We start from the raw sequence: 25,241 nt of genomic DNA on the forward strand, positions 1-25,241 counted from the left end.
TTACATGGGAAATCAGTAGAATCATGTCTGTTGAAAGAATCTAGCCACTTGGGATTGTCTGAGGACACATGTTTGGTAGATAAGTTACACACATGACTTTTTTCACCTGCCAAAGCCATGTCATGATGTGAGTGCCCCCTTTTTATTACACGCAGAGGGTCAGCCACAATTAGACATAGCGGCTTTGCTTTGATGTATTTTCACAAGATGAGAACAGAGTAATTACTCTCTTAAACCTAATGCTCCAAACAAAAGCTGTTTCACATCACGGGCAGCAGGCGCATACTGACGGGAGCAGTGTGTGCAGACAGAGCCACACTGAGAGGGAGACATTTGAAAGATAAGAACATCAAGAGTCCACAACACACATGCATGAAAACAGACAAGAGAGCCAGACAGTTGCTCGGGTAAGTCCGGGCACACATATGCACCACAACCCGCAGACTCCTCTGACTCATCTGCTCACAAACTCAATGGCCTTCATCCTTGATGTACTACAAGCATGTTGCTTTCATGAGGCACAGGCAAAACAAAAAGAGCTCTTGTATTGCATATTGCTGAACATAAGGCAACTAATAAACAGGAAGACTATTCTACTGGCTGTCATTATGTGATAGTAAACCATGATCAGCAGCTACACTATTATTTACAGCTATTGAACATATTAAATGATCTCCTAGTGGTGGAGACATTATTGCTAAACTTAAAGCAATAGTTTGGCATTTTCAGAAATGCACTTACAAGCTTTCTTGCAGAGAGTTAGATGAGAAGATAAATACCACTGTGTTTATACAGCCAGCAGCTAGTTAGTTTAGCTCAGCATAAAGAATGGAAACAGGAGGAAACAGTTAGCCTCACACTGTTTGATGTCTTGTTTGTTAAATCTGGACAAAAAAGTAAAGTGTAAAAATGACATGCTGTGCTTTTACGAGAGGTTATGTTCCAGTCTATTTCTTATGCTAACTAACTGCTGGCTGCAGCTTCATATTTACTGCACAAACATAAGAGTGGTATCAATCCTCTAATCTAACTCTCAGCAGGAATGTGAATAAGTGTATTTCTCAAAATGTCAAAAATATGACTTAAAGCAGAGAGACGCCTACTTGATGTAAACATCAGACGCTATGGAACCCAAGAGCCTTATGACATCATACTTGTGACAATGACATTAGGACGGGTTCTTACTTATGTTTACAGTTGATTTGTACTGTTGTTTCAGGTATATATGGCCCCCTTCACACCTTGCATTAAAATGTGTCTCGTTCCAGATTGTATCTAGATGTGATTTAACCTGATTACATTTACACCTGGTATTAATATGTGTCTCCAGCATCCTAATTGAGATCTGAATGTGATCCAATTGCTCTGTCCAGCTCAAACAACTGAATGTTACATCCTCCTCTTGTTTGAGTTGGTCCAAAACAACAACAACGACAAAAATGGATGCCAGTTTCATGTGTTTAATTTTTCATTACCATTGCAGCCAGGATGGCTTGTAGCCATTGCTTCATAAATGGCTTGGTTGTGATATGAATTGCCAAGTTTCGCTTGTATACTTTTGTTAGGCCAAACTGAAAGAAGACACTTGGTCTTATCTTGACTCCATCCATGAGTGTCTTGAATATCCATAACATTCTTGCTGCTTTGTTGCTAGTAGCTTAGCTCGCTAACCGGCTAATGGCTGCTACCTCGCTGGTTTGAAACAGTCACACACAATTACGTATTTCCGCCCACATAGTTGTTGTATGTGGATTGGTAACGCAATTGCATTTACACTTGTGCTCAATGTGGTCACAATGCATCCCTGACCACCTCTGGAGGTGGTTTGGCTGATCTGTTCATAATCCATCCTGAATGTGTCTTGGTTGCATTTACACTCACCCTTTCATGTGGTCAAGCACATGCACATGCACATCTGATTGCAATCCGATCACCCAAAATGCATTTTAGAGCAAGGTGTAAAGGGGGCCATTGTTACTAAGCTAATAATTTTTGTATGTACAAGTAATACATTGACATTTTGGGAAATACACTTATTTACTTTCTTGCTTAGAGGTAGATGAGATGATCCATACCACTCTCACCTGTTAATCTTAAATATGAAGCTGAAGCCAGGAAACAGTTAGCTAAATTTAGCATACGCTTAGATAGTCACCTTGAGGTTACCAGCCAAACAATTACTGAAGGAAGTCACTGCACCCAGCCAAGAAATAGTCAACATGTCATTTTCACACTTTTTTTCACACAGTTTTTATACAGATTAAACAAACAAGATCAGTGACCTTTGGAGGTGCTAGTTGATGCTTGTAGTTTCTGGTAGATTTTTAATATTCCCAGATAAATTAAGTAATTATTTATTGGAATAAGATGTGCTTAGGTAGCATAAAATGTATTCTTTAAAGTTGAACCAAACCTTAATAGCCATAGTAAATTTCATTTTACTTGCTCTTGTTAATTACATGGACTGATGCTTCATTTACTTTTCTAGCCTATAGATATTATTTTCAGGGACGGTTTACTTTATGATATGCTGCTGAATGTCTTTATTTATATTTTATTTTCTGATTTTACAATTATCTAATTCAATTACTTTTCTGTTGTTGAATTGAATTACTTGTCTGATTTTCATCTTGTTTAACTACGAACTGAGAGAGAATATATATACTTAAAATGTTCTTTCACTTGTTTATAGTCTCTCATAACTCAGCTGAACCCTGTTAATGTTTAGCTAAAGCTGAAAATGATCCCACAGTATGCTATGTTTTTGCTATTATCCCATGGCCCTTTCTGCACATTAAACTTTTAGTACTGAGGAAATTTTACCATATAAAATGTTTGTATGTATACTAATTGCGGAACTGATTCAATAGGGTTTACTAAATATTTTGTATGGATTTGTCATTCAAATGTGCTCCTGCTTGCTTTGAGGTTATTATAGATGTTTTCTGCCTAATGTTATTTCTATGCCTTCCTCTACAGGGCAAGAAGGGACGCCCTGGAGAGGATGGAAGCCCCGGCCCAAAGGGAACAAAGGTGCTGCCAACTCATTTAATCATCAGTTTGTTTGTTTTTTTTTAAATAAAACTGCATGATACAGATTTTCTACTACTACTACTGGTATCAGCAAACCAGCAGGGTTGCATTTCCTAACTAAAATCCCTCTTTCCGTCAGGGTGAGAGTGGACTCAGTGGACTTCCTGGTCGGGAGGGATCAGAGGTGAGCTAAGGGTCTGAAATCAAATTGTTAAGTCATAAATCAAGATTAACAAGTACAGCATCAACAAAAAAACCCAGCATCATTGTTGTAAATGAACAAAAGACAATTCTTGTTCTGCAGTCTGTGTGGCTGTGTTTAGGTTGTTGTCTGTCTCCTCCTGACTTAATGAGACTGTTTTGCACACACAGGGAAAACCAGGATACAAAGGAGAGAAGGTATCGTATGGATTCTATTGTCAAAGTACAGGGTTCCTGTGCTTGTGGAAAATCTGCAACAGTGAGAGAAACAGAAGAATTATGTTTTCCAGACCTGATAATGTGCTATAAAAGAGAGCATACACAGAAAAGACTTTGGAAATATCGTGGCATTTTCTTCTCCTATTTTCATCTGTGTTTAATGTCAAGCTTATCTGCAAGTGTCTCTGGTTACCTCACTTTTCAAGGAACTCAACCCCAAAGTTCCTGATTACATAAACCCCATGTCATTAGTTTGCAAACAAACTCAACTCCCGGCTGGGATATTGAAACACATTATTCCTAAATAAATTGTTTTTTTGACATTGCACTCTGAGTCATGAACTTGTTGAGGGATTTCATTAGAAGCCTGAAATTATGCAAAATGACACTATGCTAATGACCGATCTAAAGTGCTTTTTATTCTCTTACAGGGAGAGAGGGGGGAGTGTGGCACACCTGGAATTAAAGGAGACAGAGTATGTTGCCCTTTAATGTTGTTATAACCAAACTCACGTATAAATCTCTGTTGCAATCTTATTGTCATTCCTTCAGTTCTTCCAGAAGTCACTTACACAATTATATCTGAGCAAAATTCTGATTGCTGACCTTTATAAAGTGATATATAGTTTTATGTTATGGTAATCACAGGCTAAAGTTCATTCTCCATATCCTTTTAATCTGTTTTTTTCACCACACTATCACTGATTCTAACACAACCACTTTAAGATGAAAGCATTGTTTGTGATGACCATGGACTATGAATTTTAAGCATCTCCTATTTTATTCTAGGGTCCTGAAGGTACTGTTGGCCCGCAAGGAAATCGTGGACTTCAGGTAAAATATACCATTCTTTTTTTTTATCACTGAATTCAACTGACCTTTTGCAAAGCCCCAATCCCTTACTTGTTTTCTCTCCACCTGTCAAGCTATCCATTTCAGCAGAGCACAGAGACAGTTTACAGTGGTAATGGTGGCAGATTTACCACTCAAAAGTAATACTTTTTGAAACAATAGGTCTTCAGTTACACACAGAAGCAAACAAAAGCAGGCTTCTCATTTCTAGCAGGCGACTGTCGACTGAAATGACAACTGTTGTTAAGAGATTTTAGCAGCTGTAGCTGCTAGCTAATTAACACTGACTTAACAATGAAACACAGTTTTCAGCTGATTTGTTTCTTGTTTTAAACAAGAAACCTGTAAATGGGACTTAAATAAGCACTGTTTGCCACATACATAATATAATGCTAAAAGACTGAAGATAAAGCTGTATGTTCCTAGAAAACGTCACCATTCTCACAGGTATACTGCAGTATTATACATACAAATGTATTATATTGTAAATGTACTGTATTCTAAAGATATACATATTATACAGTAAAATGTTACTCAACTCTAACTTAACCCTTAGTGTTACATTTCAATACTCACATTTCATCACTTACACTTTTGCTCTTGTGTTTTTGGTTTTGGAAAGGTTAAAAAAACATGATGTGGAGAAATTTACACCTTGACAGGCCTGACATGCTAAGTTATGGTTGCTAAGTTACAATTGGACAACCGCTGTTCAGGGGAGGGGTTTAGCAAACAGTCAGTCATGCCATCTTAATTGCAAAGGTGTCATATTCAGGGTCTGTCTGATCCTTAATAATCTACAATAACTTGCTGTGCTATTTTGCACCATTCAGGGTTTGCCTGGTCCAATCGGTGATGTTGGACCTGAAGGTGTGATGGGTAGAAAAGTAAGTATTTCTCAGTCTTGATTCTTTTGAAATCAATGCTTGACATGTTCAAAGTTCTCAAATCTGGGAGGTGTTGAAGGAAGAAGTAAATCAAACTCTTCCTCAGATTCCTTCCTTTATATGTGAGTGACTTCACTTTTTAAGAGCCAGACTGGCCTTTCCTCTCCTCCAGTCCAAAGGCACTGGTCAAAGGTGACCCACTGTCTTCAAACCAGATGAAGTACACTGGAGTTTTTGCTTGGATGCATAAACTCTTTTACAGTCTGGTTTGAATTAAGTCTCTTTCATAGTTGTATGAACGTCAGTGGATTCATCAGTACAAAGGAAATGGATAAACTTGCTACCTGTGTTGAGGAATTGCTGAAAAATGAAATGTGCTGGCTGTGTGTGAAAGAATATTAAGTGAGAAAATGCATGTGACATATAAAGTGTCGTCTTTGTTCCTGAGAAATTTTCTCTGAAGAACATTACGCTCAGAGAGTTGACATTTAAAATGTGTTTAGACTAAATCAATTCATCGTAGACATAAATAACATCACAAATGTCAAGTCGCCCTACAAACTAATATACTGATCGGCTGACCGTACATTTGAACACTTATTTGTGAATTATGATCCATGACCACAGGAACATTTGAAAGCCCTGTGAAGTATCTCATCTTTTATTACCTTGTCAGCCTATTTGTCTGTTCCAACTTTTTAAGCCCCCTTTTCTGTGTTACAGCTGCTAATTCTGCCATGAGCCCACACTCCCCACCAAGTGTTCCCTCCTTAATTATTTTGGAAGAATGTTCATGTTGATTATCTGGCTGTCATCCTATATCACCTGAATGGCAGACTAATGTCTGGGTTTAATCATTGTCCCAACTTGCCTAAAAGGGCAGGGGAAAGGAAAAAAAAAGTGCCGGTATGCACCTACTAACATTTCCACGCCCTCTTCACGCCTCTTGTGTGCCCTCCTGCTGCACACCATGGCTGTGATTTACAGCGTCTGAGTGAATAATTGCATTCTTTACCAATAAAGTATTTACTGAAGGAGTGAAGGACCCCAAAGTACATGCCTAAACCCCCTTTTAAGTTAGCTAAATAACAGAGGAAGTGTGGAGTTGGAGAAAGTAGACGGTCTTGGTCAAACGGAAAATGTGGACAGTTTTACTGATGTCTGAGGTCAAGAATCAGCAACTGTTTGTGCATCTGTGTGCATGCCTTTTCACATGTCTGTCACTGCCTATCTTTTTATAGGGGGAACGGGGACTTCCTGGGCCACCTGGAATCCAAGGGGAAACGGGAATCGGTCTTCCGGGACCCAAGGTGAAGTCTGCCAACCTATTGTTTTGGAAAATTAAGTCATGAGAACATAATCTTCCACCTTTGCCTAACCCTGTTTGTGCACTCCTCTCACTGTCTCGCATTCTGCAGGGTGATGTTGGTTTCCAGGGGCAACCAGGGCCTCCGGGTCCTCTAGGAGTTGGCGAGCCCGGACCACCGGTGAGTAAGAAACCAGCACACACACTTCACACAAAGGTTACAGGTGGTGTTCAAAGTTATTTTTGAAACAGTAGGTCTCTGATAGTCTCCAGCTGACTTTGTAATGTCTCCAACTCTTTTTAAAGAGAACTCCGTAAAAGTGTCTTAATAGTACACATGATGACTAGGTACATGATAAAGCTTAAACACATATACTGAAATCTCTTATGTGAAGTATCCAGGAGTGTTCTAACAGTGGCAGAAACTTGTGTGTTCATGTAGGACCCCATCGCTCATACTAAAAGGCTGATTGAGAAAATAAGTCATCAGTGCCTTTAATAGAGTCCCATGTGGAGAAATCCAACCTGTGATCGGACAATGGCTCTTCAGGGGAGGGGTTTAGAAAACAGTCAATTATTGAAAGGGGTCATTCTTTATGTCCCCCACCCCATTGTTACTTATATTGTTTTGTTTTACTCAGGGGCCTCAAGGGCAACAGGGAGTCCAAGGAGAGAGAGGACCGATAGGAGAAGGTCTCCCTGGACCAAAGGTGAGTTAGTGTTCATGTCTTTTATGTCTCAGGCTCTTGGGGCTCACAGTTTTTCCTGGGAGGCTCATGCACTCAAGACAGTTAAAAGCTTTGAACCCTCGTGACCCCATTTGATGCATTCATCAGCAATTCACCTACCTACCCACTGACCTGCACGAAGGCCCCCGTCTGGGCTCCAGATTCCACAGTGTAATGACGGGAAATTGACAACGTGTACGGTTACAAGAGGCGATAACACAACACAGAAGTTCCATAAATTAACATGCAGCAGTGCAGTATGGCTCTCATTACCTCATTGCATGATCGGTCCATTGATCGTCCCTGCTAGAAGACATGTGAACATGCTGGTGCAGAGCAGAAGATGCACACATGATTCAGGAAAATAGCCAGGACACCTTGATATATGACAGAGTGAGTGACTCAGCGTGAGAGGAAAGAATGAGTCTGTTCCTGCGTCTGTGTCTTCTCAGGACGTACACACACATAATGTATATAAACACACTCATTCTCATGCCACATGTGGATACACACTCACACAGGTATACACATGTGTTTCAGAGATTAGACATGTTCCTTGCTGGAGCTTATAACTTTCATCACTCATTTTCTGTTTTTCTAACATCTTAAAAAGAAGTCCTTTGTATTTTTAGTCAGAATTTGGGTATTCTTGATGACCTGAGGTACAGTTTCCCTTCTACGATTTATAGATCACACATGCCAGATTTTTTAAAGGTGCAGTCAATATTTTTTAGGTCAAATATCCTTAAAATGTACTATATTTAAGCCAGACAAATAATAAGATTCAATGTTTTCCCACCAGAATTTCACTTCTTGCACTGTGGAGAAGGTTCTAACACTTGGATCTCCAACCAGGGAGTTAAAATTTACAGAAAATATTACCAAACATTTAACTCAATAGAATATAATATGGTAAAAATCCAAATATCTACTAAAATGTACAGACTTTTTTGTGAGTCTAGTGGGGTGACAGTGCATAGATGGATTACCACATTGGCAAAGTGGGCATGTGCCTAGGACTCCCTGGTTTATAGAGGAGTAAGCCTGTAAATAAACCACGTAAATAAAAATGAAATATAATCATATTTGTTTGGGTAACCAGTTAAATCTAAATCACTTGCTGAGCACACATAGATTAATGTTAACTGTGAATCATGATTTCAGCAGGCACATTCCTTATGTAAATTAGTAAAAGTAGGAGAAGCTAGAGATACAAGCAACAGAATTGGACAATGTTTGTAAACTGGTGCATCCATAGTATTTAGATATTGTCACAAATTTTGATAGTTGGAACCAAAATCAACCATTCTTACTTGTATCTACAAGGTTAAAATTTGTTCTTTAAGCCTACAATTATGAAAATTTGTGGCCCTATGTAAAAACTGTGGGAACATCACTTTTGGTAACAGCTATCAAAACAAAGTATATGATAAAGTATGATATATTGTTTGCACTTGAAATATAGTTGAAATTACTAATCAGGTCACACAATCAGATGGTCACAGAATTCTTGTAATACTGGTGTAGGTAGCACTGTGTACTGTGTGGCCGTAGCTGTGGCTTTGAACTATATAGTTTTTCTTGTTTATGTGTTCTTTCATTGTACACAGTAGGTTGATGTTTTATTGGCATTATTCACACATGGTTTCTGAGCAAAACAGAACAAAAATGTTGTTAATGTTAGTTGTTAGTAGGTTAGCCAGCTGTTACTGATTTTATCCCTATTATTATTATTTTATCCCCGGAGTGATAGCTGACAGATGATTTTACACTCTGATTCCATCAGTGCAGCTCAGAACAACATGAGACAACTGTGTGATGATAATTGCAAAAATAATCCACACACTGTTAATTGGCTCCCAATTAATTTGTGGTTCTGATGATGTCGCTTGTCATTAACAACCCCACCTCTTTCACATGAATGTGCTCATAGCTGGATAGGAAACCCCAGAATTGACTGAGCTTGTTGATAGCCAGCTCCATGATACCGGTTATCCAGGACAGCCAATGTTAGGCTCAGTGAAGCCAGTTCACCCAAAGAGAGCCAGACTAAGCTGAACTTGCTTTGTAGTACAGGCCCCAGGTCATATCTGCTGGGAGGGGGTGTGTATGTGTATGTGTATGACTCGTCAAAGCAGTAGAAGCACAGGTGGAATTGAAGACATTGATGATGGCTGTATTTTATTTTGGTAAGCCAGTTCCAGGGCTCTGGTATCGTGTATGCTCTCTCACTGACATGGCGCACTGGGGTACTTAATGGTGGACAGTGCAAGAAGTGGCCATGAATTTTAGGTTAAAACATTCCCAAATTAACTAAAATTATCAACAGAATGAATTATGACCTATATGTAGTGTGTTGCAAAGAACTAACTTCAGGCAGTAATGGCGGAGCGAGGCTGAATGCTGTTGAAATTTTTGCTGTGTGCTATTAATATGTCACTTTATTAAGTTTTAATACTTTTTCAGGTGAGAACGTAACCATCGTTTGGATCAGGTGGCCAATTCTTACACTTTATACCTTTAATGGAATGGAGCCATCATGAATATTATTATTTGCACCTTTGCTCTTCCTGCTTTGACAAGTCAAAATGTTTGTTGTTGAAAGGGTCTATTTGTACATTTTACAGTTGGGGGACTTAGACTCATGACCTCAGTATTTCTAAATACACTGGCTACAACATACAACACATTACATTTACTCATTATGTAATGCAGGGATATAATATAAAGTTGATATCTGTACACAATCAAACTGTTAGTGTTAATTTTAGTGTAAAATCAGGACTGTCCCACATGTTATACATCCGTACAAATGTATTTAATGCAATTAATAGCTACATCCACCGGACATGTTTTGATAAATCAGACACGTAAATTAAAAGTGATTAAGTTAGTGGAATGCTTTTCAGTAATGACAGATGTTATCACTTCTTGGCTACGTTACAACACTAACTGAGCAGCTTTACATCAGTGGGCACAGCCACTATAATTCAGGTGAATATCATACTTTTTTCCACTTCCCCGGACCTTCATCCAATGTATCATTTGTGGACTTTCCTGTGAGATGGTGACAATTAGTTTCCACCCCTGAACAGGAGGAGGTGTATCTCCCATTGGCCTCGAGGGTGCTCGTTTTTTTTCCTCAACAGCAGACTCGACCGTGGACATGCAGATGGCGTTCATGTTTTAAAGCAGCGTTCTTCACATGACGTGTCTCGACAAGCTCCAGAGTCACAGCAGCTCAGCAGCAGTATTACCCTTTTTCCACATCATTAGCACCTCAGTTTGTGTGCCAAAATGAGAGATCATAGAGTTATGAAAAAGCAAAAATCTATACTATAGCTGACATGCAAATGCAGCATCACTACTGCTACTACTACATGCTAGTCAATGCACATTTGTGTCTGTCACTGTATTTCTGTTGTCCTTAGATGACCTTGGAAGACAGGGAAATGTTCACAAGGGTAATATGACTTTTTAGCAGAGTCATATACAGCCAGACATTATGCTGCACTCTTTCCATTGTACTTACTGTCAACTTGGATTACTGGTGTAATCCCTCACTGCTTCTTCTGTTTTTTAATACCCCTCCAGACACATTTTAAAACACATAAAATGCTCTGCTTTGAATCATATTTCTGTCCAGTATATTTTTTTCACATAAAATGTGCAATTCTGAAAAGGAGTTAAAGGCTTTCTCCTCTCCTCTCTATGATTTTCAGAAACGATCAGCATGCAAATATAGAGATGCTTCAGGGCAGGGCCCCACCCACTGCTAATGATCCAATTACACACGATGAGTAGCTAACACAGTGCAGACCACACATTTAAAGTGAGACTATATGCCAATATTGAAAGAATAACACATTCTGCCACTTACAAATGAAAGCTTATGTAGCTAATGTTAGCAAACTTTATATAAATATCGCTCTATAATAGATATTAATAATCCAGTTCACTGACTTGATGACTCCTCTTGTGCCATTGTACACTATATTTTAGCATTTACCACTATCTCATAATTGTTGTTGTCACATGCTTGACTTACACTACAAGATGAGTTTGGTGTCTGAACTGAGCAGAATTTTTAAACTAACAAGAAGGGCTGTGACTTTGTGACTTTTGCATCTAAAAGGAATAACACTGTAAGTTATTAATACCAAAATTTATTACATTTACATTGGAATGATTGATGAATGGACTGACCAATAGTATCAGTATCAGCTCATATTAGTTTATCACAGAGTGAAATATCCCAACGACTACTGGATTGATCAATCATGAGATTTTTTTACATTCATGATTCCAAGAGGATGAAACCTGCTGACTTTGGTGATCCCCTGGCTTTTCTTGTAGCGCCACTAGCAGTGTACAGTGAAATATCTCAACATCTACTGGATAGATTGGCTTGGAATTCTGTTTAGACATTAATGGTTCTCAGATGATTGTATCCTAATGACTGTGTTGATCCTGTGACTTTTCTTCTAGTGCCACCATGAGGTTGACATTTGTGGTTTTGAGTGAAATGTCAAATTAATTAATGTCCCTTCAGGAAGAAACTTTTTGCTGATCCCTTAAATTTTTCCCTACCTACCTGCAAAAATTATGACATTCCTATTAGCCTTAGCTGTACTTTGTGTTTAGTGTGTTTTGCAAGTGTTATATTTCATGCAACACGCAATAACTACATGCATCAACAGCTGCTATTAGCCAGTCGTCGACAGTGCTAACACTGCCAAAAGCCACCTAAGAAATGGTGCATGGCTGTTGGTTGACTGATGGGGATTCTAGCATAATTTGTTTGCACAAGAACAGGCTTAGCTTTAGCAAATCTATAATATACAGTCATTTCTGTGACAGCAAAGGATGCTTTGGTAAATATTGGAAGGAATGCATATTTACAGCTCCAATCTGGACAACAACACAATCCATCATGTCTAGTTTAGCCACCCAACACCAGCTTTTCACTCTAGCTCCACAGTGTACTTTTGTAATTTACATGTATTTGGGTGTTGGGCCTGTTTTATATTGTATATTGGACTGACTTCTCCCATTTGTGATCTTACAAATCATGCTTGCGCTCACACATCACACAACATGTATATCAGAGAGGTACAAAGAAGCCTCTGACAAACTCTGCAGATACAGTTAATCAGTTTCTATAGTAGACAAGTCAAACATGAAAGGGGATTCAACCAACAGGAAAACACATTCTGATTGAAAGGGTCTTTAAAGTCAGACTAGAAATTTGTATTAACTTACAGTGACTTCAAAAGACATTGTGTTGGTTTCTGTGGTGAGAATCTTCAGCAACAATATTGTTTACATATGGTGCCAACACTGTCTGACAGTAAAATGTCTCTGTCTGGTCTCAGTTAACATTATTGTCTTTCATCAACTGAAGGCCAAACTTGACATGTAGACAACAACAACAACATCAGAAAGCCCACATTTGGCTTCTATGTAATGTAAATTTATACTGGTTGCTGCATGTGATATCAGATTATGTGAGAGTAGTAAAAATGAAGATTTAGGGTTATATAGGTCTTCCCAGTATTATGCACGTGTTCTTCTTACATACGCTTTCATATACTGTATCAAACTGCTATTCAAGAGGCAAAATGCAATACCTTCTCTGTCTCTTCTCACAGGGTGAGCGAGGCTTGGAGGGGCCACGGGGGCCCAGAGGACAGCTAGGCCTTGGAATCAAAGGAGACAAGGTACAGTAGAGTACATAGAGGCTGTAAATAAGACGCCTGGCTGCAAAGCTTTCACACAAGCATGAAAATAAAGCCAGAGTCCTGTTGCGAGAAAGGCCAGGAGTTGGCAGAGTCACTGGTGAATGCATTCAGTGCGGTGTTATATAGGAGGTCGCAGTCTACAGATGATGAATCAAGGTTAAAGCTTGGACAGTGTAGGAGGAGAGACGCTCCACGGTTTTGGGCTGATGAATGTGGGAAAGTTAGCTCTGCACTGGTGCAGTCAGAGAACATAAAGGTATTAAGTAGGTATATAAGTTTACCTTTCAGAATGTGTTTGCATATCTTTGCAGCCATCTGGCAATCACAGAACTAGTTGAGTTGAAATGTGTTTTAAAGTTGAATAATTCCTCTTATGTCACTGGCAAATGATGTTCACTTTTAAGAATGAATGATATCATCACCCCCTAAAACACAGTTCTTTTAAAACATGAAGTTTTTTTATATTGGAGTTTTGGGCATAAATTGTGCTGACAGTTTTACTGTAGCCTTGTGGTGAAGTTCATCACATATAATTGCAATGTTTTCATGTAGTAATGACAAACCAGTGCCTCTAGGGTTTTCTGTATGTTAACATAATAGGTTTATGATTTTAATGTTGTATGTCAAAGAGGAAAAGACAGTGAATCAAGAAGCAAATGTCACTTAGTTATGTGTATAAAAAGATTTTACTGCGTGAATGTACTCATGCATTGCAATAAACACTTTATATTCATTACAGAGCCAAAAGGAAATGCACAGGATCTTAAAACAATCATTCACAGTTGGGTGCTTTCCACATGTAATAAATCATGAAATGTCCTAGTTGGCATTTGAGTGTGATGCATGTTAACATTTACATGTTGTTATCATTAAACTACAATGTTATTTGAATCCATAGGGGGATTTCGGCCCTCCAGGTCTTCCAGGGCCCCTTGGCCTCTCAGGTGTGGGCATACAGGGTGAGAAGGCAAGTACTTTTTCAATAAAATGACTTCTGCTGTGGCATAAACTACCATGAAATGATAGTTTTGCATGTTATGTCTTGATTCCTGAACCTATTTTAAAAAAGCCTATTTAAAACACATTTTAAAAAAGCAAGACCCTTCCCACTCCCTTTGGAAAAAACTGCAACACCCTCTCCCAACATGTCAAAAAAATGAACAGTGTTTAATTGATACAACTTTCATCCATTCCTTGCTAAATAAGGCAAAGCATAAACTAGCAGCATCATCAAGATGATATACTCTACTCTACTCTAGAGAGGGAGACATTTGTGTGACATTTCAGTAGACTTCTCTTGTTATTTCTGCCATTGATCCTTACAGGGCGTGGAAGGACCAAGGGGTCCACCAGGGAGCAGAGGCCCACCAGGAGAAGGCCTACCTGGGCCCAAGGTTTGTACATACACTCACAATGTTGTTAAGTTTGATGATAACGCAAATCAGTGCCATAAAGGCCCACAGTTGAGAGGCCCCATGAACATATTATAATTATGAAATCATAGCCACTTCCATGTGTCACTAACAATAGGGCTATAGTAAGAATGTTGTCATATTGTCTTGTTTTGCGCAGGGAGACCAGGGGTTGCCGGGCGAGGTTGGCGCCCCAGGAGAGAGAGGCGCTGGAGAGCCTGGAGCTAAGGTGGTTCACAGCCCTTTAGCGAAAACCACATGAACAGTAATAATCTATATTCTTACATGGCTAAAAGTCTCCAGTTCATAAGCTCACAGATGCATGTATGTGTCCTCAGGGTGAGCCGGGATCAACAGGATTGTCTGGGTTGCCTGGCCTGCCAGGAGAGGACGGAGCCCCAGGACAGAAGGTAGTTTGATGGCTGTTTGCTTCAATATCAAGCCTCTGTAAGTAATCAATTCAGTCATTTACTATGAGCATATGTGTGTTTGTGTCTTCAGGGTGAGCCAGGAGCTGTAGGTTTCAGGGGGCCAGAGGGGGCACCTGGTGTTGGCACCCAGGGTGAAAAGGTAAGACAAAATTACATTCCTTGGTGACTTTTTTGCATATGTTGTACTAGGACTTTGCTGAACTGTGTATGATAAGTAATGTCATAGCTATAAGATTTGCACATAACTGTATTCCCAATGTGACCTTTAAGGGCGACCAAGGCCAAAGAGGAATAAGAGGCTTGACTGGTCCACCTGGCATTGCTGGACCCTCAGGACCAAAGGTGAGGTGCCATTAGGTCATCATAGTTATTAAATATTCAATTTTTTTGCATTGAGACCCTGTCCATGGCCTTATTGAAGTGCATTTAAGTGCATACATGGCAAGGAATGATGAGAAAAGATAAATTACAAGGTACTGATTTTAACCACTTTGCTTGCATTCAAATCTTCATCAGGGAGAACCAGGGGCACCGGGCAGATTGGGCTTACCTGGTCCACCAGGCCGCTTTGCTGTCGGACCCAAGGTAACCTCTCACACTTCTACTGTAGTAATATTAGAACTGTCAAAGCCTGTTATGTTCCCTGCACATGTTTATAATACAAGTGATGATGATTTTAATTGTTCCAAATGCTGTTAAAAATGATTCCAAGAGATTTTCTTGATTGCCATAAGAGATACACAACAGTTCCACACACACTTTGAAATCAAGTATAACCTTATTTCATGACATTGGTGACAACTTTTACTTGTTTCACATTGATGTAATGTCAGCAGTGGTGGAAGAAGCATTCAGATCCTTTACTTAAAGTAGTAATGCTACAATGTAAAAAAATACTCCATTACAAATGTAAGTCTTAAGCATCATCACCTAAATGTACTTAAGGTATCAAAAGTTCTCCTGCTGTAAAATGGCTCTGGTCAGTGTTATATTGTCATATATAAGACATTATTATGTAATGTTACTGATGCATTAACATGTAAGCAGCATTTTAATGTTGTGGCTTGGACCACTAAAGTGCAATCTAAATTAAATTGATAAGGAACTTGCTGAACAGCAGCCACTGTGGTCAAAAGTGGCAATTACAAGATGGTAAATGCTCAAATATAGTCAACACAAATGGGGAATCATAAAGTCGGTGAAATTACCCAGTAATCACAGTTACACAGCAAAATCAAAGATAGTTAGTTATCTAACATAGAAAGTTATCTAACATTAGCTTGTATTAGCCACCATAGGATACTGGTCATACTGGACTGTGGAGCCAAATGTCTGAGTGTATTAAATGAAGTGAGAGTGTGTTTTATTACTAATGAATTCATCTTTTAATTTTTAATAGGAAGAATATGTTATTTCTTATTTCAACAAAATTACATTGTGTGGCTTTAAAGGTATAAAGTGTAAGAACTGACCAGAATTTTAATCATTCCCAAATTAATTAAAATTATCAAAAGAATGTGAAGAAATAACAGTTTTGACATTATGTCCAGACCTATATGTATTGTGTTGCAGAGATACTGTATCTAGTGAAGTTAGCATGTTAACCAGCTAGCTCCGGCCCATAATACCACTTTGTATCTCAGGGGTGATAGTGAGTCACTGTAGCATCCAGTCTGCCCTCAGTGTAGTTTCGTGATACCAGACATCAGAGATCTCTGCCTATAGGTGTCTGGGGATTTCTAAATGCACAGTAGTTGCTTAAACGGCGGCGAGAATGGCCGCTAACAAACCTACACCCTTTATATTTCTTCAAGGACACTTCTTACCAGAAAGTATTCTCCTCCATAGTGAACTACATGTCACTGCCCCAATAAGAAGAGCCGCCCTAAAGACTTTGGTTGTGCAATGCAGGTTTTTCTACACTCAGTTTTAACAACGAATCGTGGGAGATTGTCCTCAGTCTCTATGGGCGAAGCATTTCGAGACTGACCTTTGAGTCTACCCTCAGTCCAACATAAGAGGAAGAAGAAGCAGCAGTAATGGTGGAGCCAGGCTGAATGCTGTTGAAAATTTCACTGTAAGACTGTTAATATGTCACTTTATTAAGTTTTAATATTTTTTCAGGGGAGAAAGTAACCATATAGACTCCCAATACGTGGTCAGTTTATCCAAATAACATCTATTTGGAAAGGTACACGAACATTGTCGAAGTAGCCGGCCGCTGTGCTGGCTGGGGAGACCTCAGCTGGTCATATCATCTGATCCAATGAATTGCACTGGGTTGCACCAGCTATGTGACAGCTGGCATGAGCCATTTGGCATCATAGCACATTGCAGTACGCAGGATCAATATTGAAATATCATAGCAATAAATTAGGTCTCTACTGGATTACTATGTTGTCAAATGGCAGCAATTAATGAGAGAAATTATGCTGTGTGGCAGAAAAACTGCTGTTTTACCATCAGTGACTTCTGTGACATTTTATGATTTACATGTACTCTAGGGGCATGTGTGTTAATATTTTGTTGTTACTCAGAATTATGTTGCAACTTATCTCTGTGGTGCAACTGCTTTCTGATCTTTGCAGCTTGTTTGTAATTTACAGCTGTCTCTAATGTCTCTGTTTCTGAGGCTCTGTTTCAATATCTTTAATATTAATATTTTACTTTCTTTAATATTTCACCTCATATTTTGCTTGCATGGTGAATATTTTAAAATAACTTTTAGTTTAATTAAATTATTACCAATCTAACTTGGGTGACCCCATAAGAAAAGGGAGGGCTGGGGGTCTGATTAGGTGCCCACAGCTCACTTTTGCCCTGGGGCCCCCTATCAGGTTAATGAAGCTCATTACAGGTTTTGTTTGTACAATCTTAAACTGCAAAGCAACTATAGTTACAGAAAAATGCAGTGGAGTAAAAAAAAACAATGTTTCACGTTAAATGGAAGTACATAGTACAGTACTTGAGTTGTTACAATCCACCACTGACTGTCGGTACCATGTTAGGAACCTTATTTACATTACTGTGTTATGAACATGTAGTGTTAAAGTAACCTAAAATGTGTTCTAGGGTGATCTTGGTCCAAGTGGTCCTCCTGGTCCGATTGGGGAGACTGGCTACGGACTTCCAGGTCCAAAGGTGACACACAGTACAAACCTCTTCTCTAAAAAAACAATGTGTGTAACTCAAGTCTAAATTCTTTTCTTGCTTGATCTCTGCCTGTAGCCACTCACTGGAAGTTTGGGTTTTCAATAAACAAGTGCAAGCTTGTAGTCACAGCTGAACAGCCTATGTTTGGAAAATCAATTATGAAATGAATGTAATGAGAGGCAGATTTGGCAGCACATGAACGCGCCGATCCCTTTCATCATGAAGACCATTACCCAGTATCCAGCAAGAACAGAGAAGATGTCAAAAAATGGGATGAGAAATATAAATCCGCATGCTGTCATGCTTGTCTTCGCTCCAACATTTGTTAAAAATTTCAGCTGAAATACTACAGCATGTCTTAACATTTCCATTTTATAAATGTATTGCACAATACTCACAACACAGAACCACACAAAAGGAGCAGAAGCACATGTGTCCAGTTACATCCACATTCCACTTCAGTTTCCTTTGAAAACATATCTGTAAATCATGTTGTTCCCTTTGTATGAATGAATTATTGACTGATATGTATCTGTGTGCTGTAGGGTGACCGTGGAGATTCAGGCCCTGCAGGTCCACTCGGTCCCAAAGGAGATGGCTATCCCGGCCCTATGGTGAGGAACTGATTAAGACACTGACAGACCCATATGTCCACCCATAAATCTCGCATTCATACCATCTATCTACACATTTACATCAAGTCCTCCATCCGTCTGTCTTTTGTCGTCCTAATTTTACCCATCAGTTCCAGCCATCCATCCATCAGTAAGACATTTATCACCAAAAGTTATGTAAAAGTATCTGGTCCTTTTATATCTCACAAAACAGTGAGCAGCGGACTCCTGGGTATGTTTTCTGCAATTAAGAGCATAGCAAAGGAGACACAGTAGAGCAATGAGGGGTCACTATGCAGGAAAGGATTTGGTGGTATATATGGGGACTGAAGAAGAGATTTACTCACTGTGGTATCTCTGAAAATGTATTTTACCTCCGTGTTATGTTTAATTTAGGGCCCTCCAGGTCTGCCTGGACTTCCAGGAGAACCTGGGCCAGAAGGAGTGGGCATCCCTGGACCAAAGGTGAGATATTGGATCAGTCAGATGGAAAAATAATGTATGTCAGGTAAATGAATGTTGATGGCACATAAGACAGATAGAAAGTAAGTAATGTGTCTGTCTGTCAAAGAGTTCCAGTTTGTTTTTACACACCAGTGTACTTATGTATGCGAATGCATGCGTTTTGCATTCTTTTCCTCGAAAATATAGACATTGGTCATTTATTTAGTCTAACACTAAGTCATAAAATGTAACTTTCTTTTTGAATAAGGAACACTAGAGTCAGACAGTTGTTTCCAATTCAGACCATCTGACTAAGACATTTTCTCAAATCACATAGGATCAACAATAATAATGCTAATTGTAATCAGCTGGTGTTGCAGTCATCTGCCCTGTTTTACAAGTGCTTTGGGTCAGTTTTCACAACAGAGTTTAAGTGTTTCAGTCACAATACATTCATCTCATATTAGCACATTTTAATGCTTATTAATCACTTACAGATCACTAATTTATGCTGCATGTGTTTGTAAGCATTTCTACTTATCTTAACAACAGTGAAGCAATGTGAAGCAATGTAAATAGTGGTTTAATGTTACATGCTTTCCAACATTACAGTATGATTGTAGCTTACTGTATTCCAATCAACCAGCTCATATGGAATAGATTTGTATGTAAATGTAGAATATGTACAGCATTGATGTTTGGGGTCGAGAAACATCAAGCTCAGCACAGCAGGAAGGGGGGAGCGACTACACTAACTTTCCCACGAGGGGAAGGTAGATTCATAGCCTTCAGGTGGATGCAGGGGTGGAGGTGAGGCTTTTGAAATTGTATATGAACAGCAGCAGCAGGAAGTGTGGCAACAAGTGACAGCATAGCTAATTAATTTACAAGTGATATAAATATCTAAGGTTTGATGTCTTGAATAAAAAACTTTATGGCCAATAATGAATAGAAAGAATAAACTGATGCAGTAAACTTCATAACAATCATCATTTTGTCTTGTGTGGATGTAGGGTTTACTGTAGTGTTAAGTCAGACTTTAAACTTTTCATTTCAAATACTGACTTCAGCATTAATTGCACATTTTCCTTTCTTTTCTATTGCTCATTGTGTATTCTTGGGGAAAGGACCACTGCTGACTCTGTTTTAATGAGAATTATTTACAGTTTGACAACATTATTTAATGTTTTCTTAAACGCAGCAATGATTAAAATTCAATAATGAACCTATACTGTGCAGTGCTGTGAAATTAGGTAATACATTACTGGTTGATGTATTACCTAATTTGATGCAGTTGTTTTCATTGTGTGTGCTCTGTGACATTTTGAGGCCAATTAGAAGTATCACATTTTGTGTTTTGCAAAATGAAACTTTACTGTGAAAATTGAGACAAAGCAATGGTAAAATACTGTTAGATCAATTTCATAGCCATGCTTGAATCTGCATTAGAGACAAGTGAAAGTGTCTCCTCAGTGGAACATTGGGTCGTTTGTTTTAAGGAAACTAATTAAAGGAAACTAGGTTTTCCTCTGAGCAGAATGTAATTCGTTTGATTGCAAATTGCTCTGTTGTAAGTGTTAATATATCTTCACTGTGTTTTCCATCTTTCCAGGGGGATATTGGTTTCCGAGGGTTACCTGGTTTACCGGGACCTCCGGGCGAAGGCCTCCAAGGACCTCCGGTACTTCATAACATTCACTTTGTTCAGATTTTAGATAACTCCTCACTAAAATAACTTCCATTGGTTATTGAACCACTCCTTGAACCATTTTTCATCTACATTTCTAAACTCATAAAAAAAATCAGGTTTTGCGTTTTGTTTCTGCAAACACAAGTCAAGGACAACATTATAATGTGTTTACTTATCCAGGAGGCCTTCTGGAATTTTATTTGACATACAACCAGATGGTTGTGAATGACTCATTTTCTCTGAAGAATTACGTCTTAGCTGTAGTCAGAGAGTTCCAGATTTAAAAAAAGAGTGCTTCATCTTGTGCGTGAACATGCCCACCACAGGAGTCTTATATTCAAAGGCTGCCAGTTCATTTGTTCTGGGTATTTATCACGATTTTCCCCGCAGCACTCCGACACATCAGTACAGAGTGTGACACATCGGTGCAGAGTGTGAATCTCCGCAGACATATGTGTCTGATGAGAAGCACTTGGCCATACATGCCTAACTGAAGCAACATCCAGCACCCATATGTTCTCAAATATCACATCCAGATTCCCTGCAGGCTTCAGACCATTGTATGTGCAGGTCCGAGCACTGTCACAGTCATGCAGCGGTAGGCAAGATTTAATTGAGGACTTAACTAAAGCCGTCAAATGAGAAAAAATGAGAGAGCAGATCGCGTTGGCAGAAAATGGTGGTGTCATAGATTCATGACTCAGTATTATAAAACAGGGATAATCCGAACCTTGAAAAAGAGATTTCCCAGAAGAATGTCAGATTGTTTCATAGTGTGTTTCACATTCATTTTACATCTGTTCACAAAAGTGAAATTATTGATTACACATGTGTGGCACACGGCTGGTCTGTCTGGATGGAACTGTAACAATGCCTTTGATTTTTTTTTTTTTTGGACAATTTGAAATTCTTCTCACAGTTTGAACTCAGATCACACAGAATATATAATAAAGTAAAACCCTTATGTGCAGAGTTTTATTCCAATGGATTGTAACCAGAGTTACAACATGTTTCACAGTTTAAAATAAAAACAATGACAAAAAGCATTTGAATAAATATTTAAAGCCCCTGGAAAGGCAAATCCATGATTGGCTGTTAATCATGTAATTTGGGATCTATTGTGCATATAGTAAACACCTAAAAAGTATGAGAACATAGCCTTTGACATAGCCTATATTGTTCTTTAGAAAGTTTCTCTCCCTTCCCTAGTTACCGGGTTGCAGTTAGGCAGGGCTAAGCTTGGGAATTTATTACATAATAAATACCTGCCCAATCATATTAAAGAGAAAGATAATTGACGTGGCTATCTGGCCAAGCTAACTTCACAACACTTACTCTCATCTCCCCCATGAGAAAACAATGCACTGCACTTTTCTTTGCTTTTAGCTAGAATGAGAATTCAAATTAGCATGGTTTGAAAGTTACTGTGTTAAGCTAACTAGCAGACTTGGATACACCATCCAAATCTGTATTAATCACTGAGTAGATAAGTGGCTCAAAAGTGTAGCGAATGGGGAATGCTAAAACAATCAGCATCATACTCCGGGGGGTATAATTAAATAAAAACACAGATTTGGGTGGTCTAACCTGTTTTGCTAGTTAGTTGATTAGTCATGCTTTCTAACCCAGTAGGGTCCATTTGATAGATTTGGTATTTTATTCCATATCAGCAAAACGTTTTAGTGAATGAATAGAAAATAAAACGGTACTTGAGCTGAAAGTGAGCTGTCAATCAAACGTGATCAGGACACACCCACACAGTCCTGAGAAATGGTTTGAGCAGCCAAATGAGCTGTTTTTGAGCTAAGTTTTCTAATAGTTATGAATGTTTATTTTCATTCAGATTTTTGTGGATGCTTGATGAGACACTCAACTTTGATATCATATATGCATTTTTATGATTTCAAGCCATATTTCCAGAGGCTTTAAAAGACTAGCAAGACTGTCAAAAGAATAAGAGCAAATCAGAGCAAGGAAGCATGAATAAAATGCATATGAGAATAAAACGGTCTTGAGATGAGATTTGAAACACTCAACAGAGTTTCCTGGCCTGATCTCCAAAAGGATAAATGTTCTATTACCTGGAACCGGGACAGTAAAAACTCATTTAGTCTTGAGTCTTTGAGCAAGACACAATCAGTTGTCCTGATGACCTGAGAGGCCTAGTAGACCTGCTGTAGTTATAATCATACAACAGCTCATACAATACATTACAGACAAAACAATGGATGATTTGTTGTAGCTGCTGGAAAGATAAGAAGGGGAGTAGTTTGGCAATGAAATTTAAAATCACAGGAGTTATCGTTTATCAGTACTCATGGTGAAATGTGCCAATGGTTGGGTGAAGCCCATTTTTCATGTTAAATGATGTTTTAACTTATGATTAGACCCTGCAGTGGGTATCAGGCTGCGCCCTCTGACAGGTGACATCATTCTTATCAACCCTGATATAATGTACATATAAAGTGACTTCACCCAAGCAAATAGCAGGCACTCTGCTCATTAATCAGGCCATATATCAACACTGTATCTGCTAAGGTTAAACTACATTGGCTGGCCCCACAGGCAGTTTCATCTGAATGCCATAGCCTGCTCAGAGGGCAATGTTTATGTTTCCATTCTGCTATCAGAAACTTTTTCACACCATTCTCTGACCTAACTGTTCTTGAAACCCTCACCCAAGCAAATAGCAGATACTTGACCTGACCATGTATCTGCACTGTCTCTGCTTCGGCTAAATTACAGTGGCTGACCACACCGACTTGATAAGCAATTTCATCTGAATGCCATGTGCTGCTCAGTTGTCCCACCACCACCGTCACTGTTTACCTAGCTCCAATAGTCCTACAAGTAGCCACTAACAACTGACTACTGAAAGTTCAGCTGGCAGTCAGAAATCACCCCTGTGTTTCTGGAAACCAGTTTTGAGTTAAAACCCAGGAAAGAAATTACTGATGTACAATTTCTAAGGTCTGATTTGGGGCATAGGCAAGGACTTTAGTGTTGTTGTGATTTACCTGCAGAACACATGAGACATCCAGACACTAATATCATTAAGTTCCCCATGTTTCACAAATGCATAAAGCTGGATATCATTGGCATAGTGACAATAAGAGACACAGCTAACAGATGGATAATAACCCCTAAAAGCAGCATGAATGTCAGTTATTAGCATGAATGATATGCTATCATTAATTACACTGGTCTTGTATTAATCCACCTCCATGTTAAAATAGCAGGGTCATTTCTCAATGGGTGACTTCCAGCAGAGGTGCTATTACTAATGCCACTGACAGTGTCACTGCAGTTTTGTTGTAGCAGGTCTGCTAAAGCTAAAGATAGCAATAGAAGCTAACGTGATATAGAATACAATTATGAGCTTTGTACCTGTTTTAGTAAAACCAAAGAAAGAGGATGGGAGACATTTCTTAAGCTAAAAGAGATGATAAAATGCTTTTACTAAAAGGCCTAAACGAAGGACACATTTCCTATTTGATGAATACAAGTCCAGGTTTTTCCAGATGGGTTAGAACAAAGGCAAATACTGACTTGTGACACGCCCAGAGAAAAGGGAATTGTTCACAATAGAGAGAAGGGGGGTCAGTGGTGCCTAATAGTTCCTTGAGGAATTTAGATGGTAAAATGAACTGAAAGAAGACTATGAAATTTAAAAAATGTTATGAAGTCCATTCCAGGCTGAGGCTTACTGTATCCTCTGTACTGCAGGGTAACCCCGGGCGACCAGGCCCACTGGGGCCAACAGGGCCTCCAGGACATGGAGTTCAAGGGCCGAAGGTAGGCTATGATTTATGGTATTACTTATCGTAATTCAGGTATCTGTAAACTCTCTCTGAGATGTCTGTTTACTGTCCTGCACATAGAAAACAGTTAATTCATGTGTTTGATTCAGGGTGAACAGGGGGCCCAGGGTGTGACAGGGCCAAGGGGGCAACCAGGAGAAGGCTTCCCTGGAGCTAAAGTGAGTCACCGTGTTATTTTGGACTTTTGAATGTGGGGTTGGGTGCTTGTCTTATTCTGCATTATGCTTTGATCACTAACCTTTTGCTGTGCAACGTGTGCCAGGGTGACCGTGGCTCAGCAGGAGAGAGGGGGCTGAAGGGAATCAAAGGAGATTTGGGAGACCCTGGAACTGCGGGCCAACCTGTGAGTCACACTACTGAAAGTTTTATGGGTTCATTTATTGTTTACAGCTTTGTGTCTAGCAGAAACAGGTTTGGAAAATGTGACACAGTTATGCTCTAATCATTGTTCTCACTCATTTCTGCAAATATAGAACCCAGCAACTTTTAGAATTTAAATAGACACGTATGTACTTTCTCTTTCAATATTCTTATCTTAGGGTCGACCTGGTGTCAAAGGTGAAGCAGGCCTCACTGTGAGTTTTCTCACTTTTTGATATATATTTCATCAAATACTGCTCTTACTAATTTATGTGCTCACACTGCGTTGGTGTATTCATTACAGAGAGAGGACATCATTCGAATGATCAAAGAGATCTGTGGTGAAGTA

At 39.1% G+C, this 25,241-nt stretch overlaps 1 protein-coding gene across 2 annotated transcripts in view; it reads left to right on the forward strand.

Annotated features, from left to right (window-relative positions):
- The window catches only part of LOC122976215 (collagen alpha-1(XXVIII) chain-like), a 47,365-nt gene that overhangs the window by 15,491 nt on the left and 6,633 nt on the right, over positions 1-25,241 (forward strand). For both annotated transcript variants that reach the window (XM_044344554.1, XM_044344553.1), the window contains exons 6-31: positions 2,980-3,033; positions 3,173-3,217; positions 3,406-3,432; positions 3,885-3,929; positions 4,243-4,287; positions 5,139-5,192; positions 6,434-6,502; positions 6,611-6,679; positions 7,140-7,208; positions 12,878-12,946; positions 13,866-13,934; positions 14,293-14,361; positions 14,540-14,608; positions 14,718-14,789; positions 14,881-14,949; positions 15,081-15,152; positions 15,327-15,395; positions 17,883-17,951; positions 18,509-18,577; positions 18,974-19,042; positions 20,634-20,702; positions 24,438-24,506; positions 24,622-24,690; positions 24,795-24,875; positions 25,072-25,107; positions 25,197-25,233. In XM_044344554.1, coding sequence (XP_044200489.1) covers positions 2,980-3,033; positions 3,173-3,217; positions 3,406-3,432; positions 3,885-3,929; positions 4,243-4,287; positions 5,139-5,192; positions 6,434-6,502; positions 6,611-6,679; positions 7,140-7,208; positions 12,878-12,946; positions 13,866-13,934; positions 14,293-14,361; positions 14,540-14,608; positions 14,718-14,789; positions 14,881-14,949; positions 15,081-15,152; positions 15,327-15,395; positions 17,883-17,951; positions 18,509-18,577; positions 18,974-19,042; positions 20,634-20,702; positions 24,438-24,506; positions 24,622-24,690; positions 24,795-24,875; positions 25,072-25,107; positions 25,197-25,233 — 1,603 coding nt within the window. The remainder of the gene's footprint in view (positions 1-2,979; positions 3,034-3,172; positions 3,218-3,405; positions 3,433-3,884; positions 3,930-4,242; positions 4,288-5,138; positions 5,193-6,433; positions 6,503-6,610; positions 6,680-7,139; positions 7,209-12,877; positions 12,947-13,865; positions 13,935-14,292; positions 14,362-14,539; positions 14,609-14,717; positions 14,790-14,880; positions 14,950-15,080; positions 15,153-15,326; positions 15,396-17,882; positions 17,952-18,508; positions 18,578-18,973; positions 19,043-20,633; positions 20,703-24,437; positions 24,507-24,621; positions 24,691-24,794; positions 24,876-25,071; positions 25,108-25,196; positions 25,234-25,241) is intronic.

The sequence above is a fragment of the Thunnus albacares genome, chromosome 24 (assembly GCF_914725855.1).
Source record: "Thunnus albacares chromosome 24, fThuAlb1.1, whole genome shotgun sequence".
Classification (NCBI taxonomy): Eukaryota; Metazoa; Chordata; class Actinopteri; order Scombriformes; family Scombridae; genus Thunnus; species Thunnus albacares.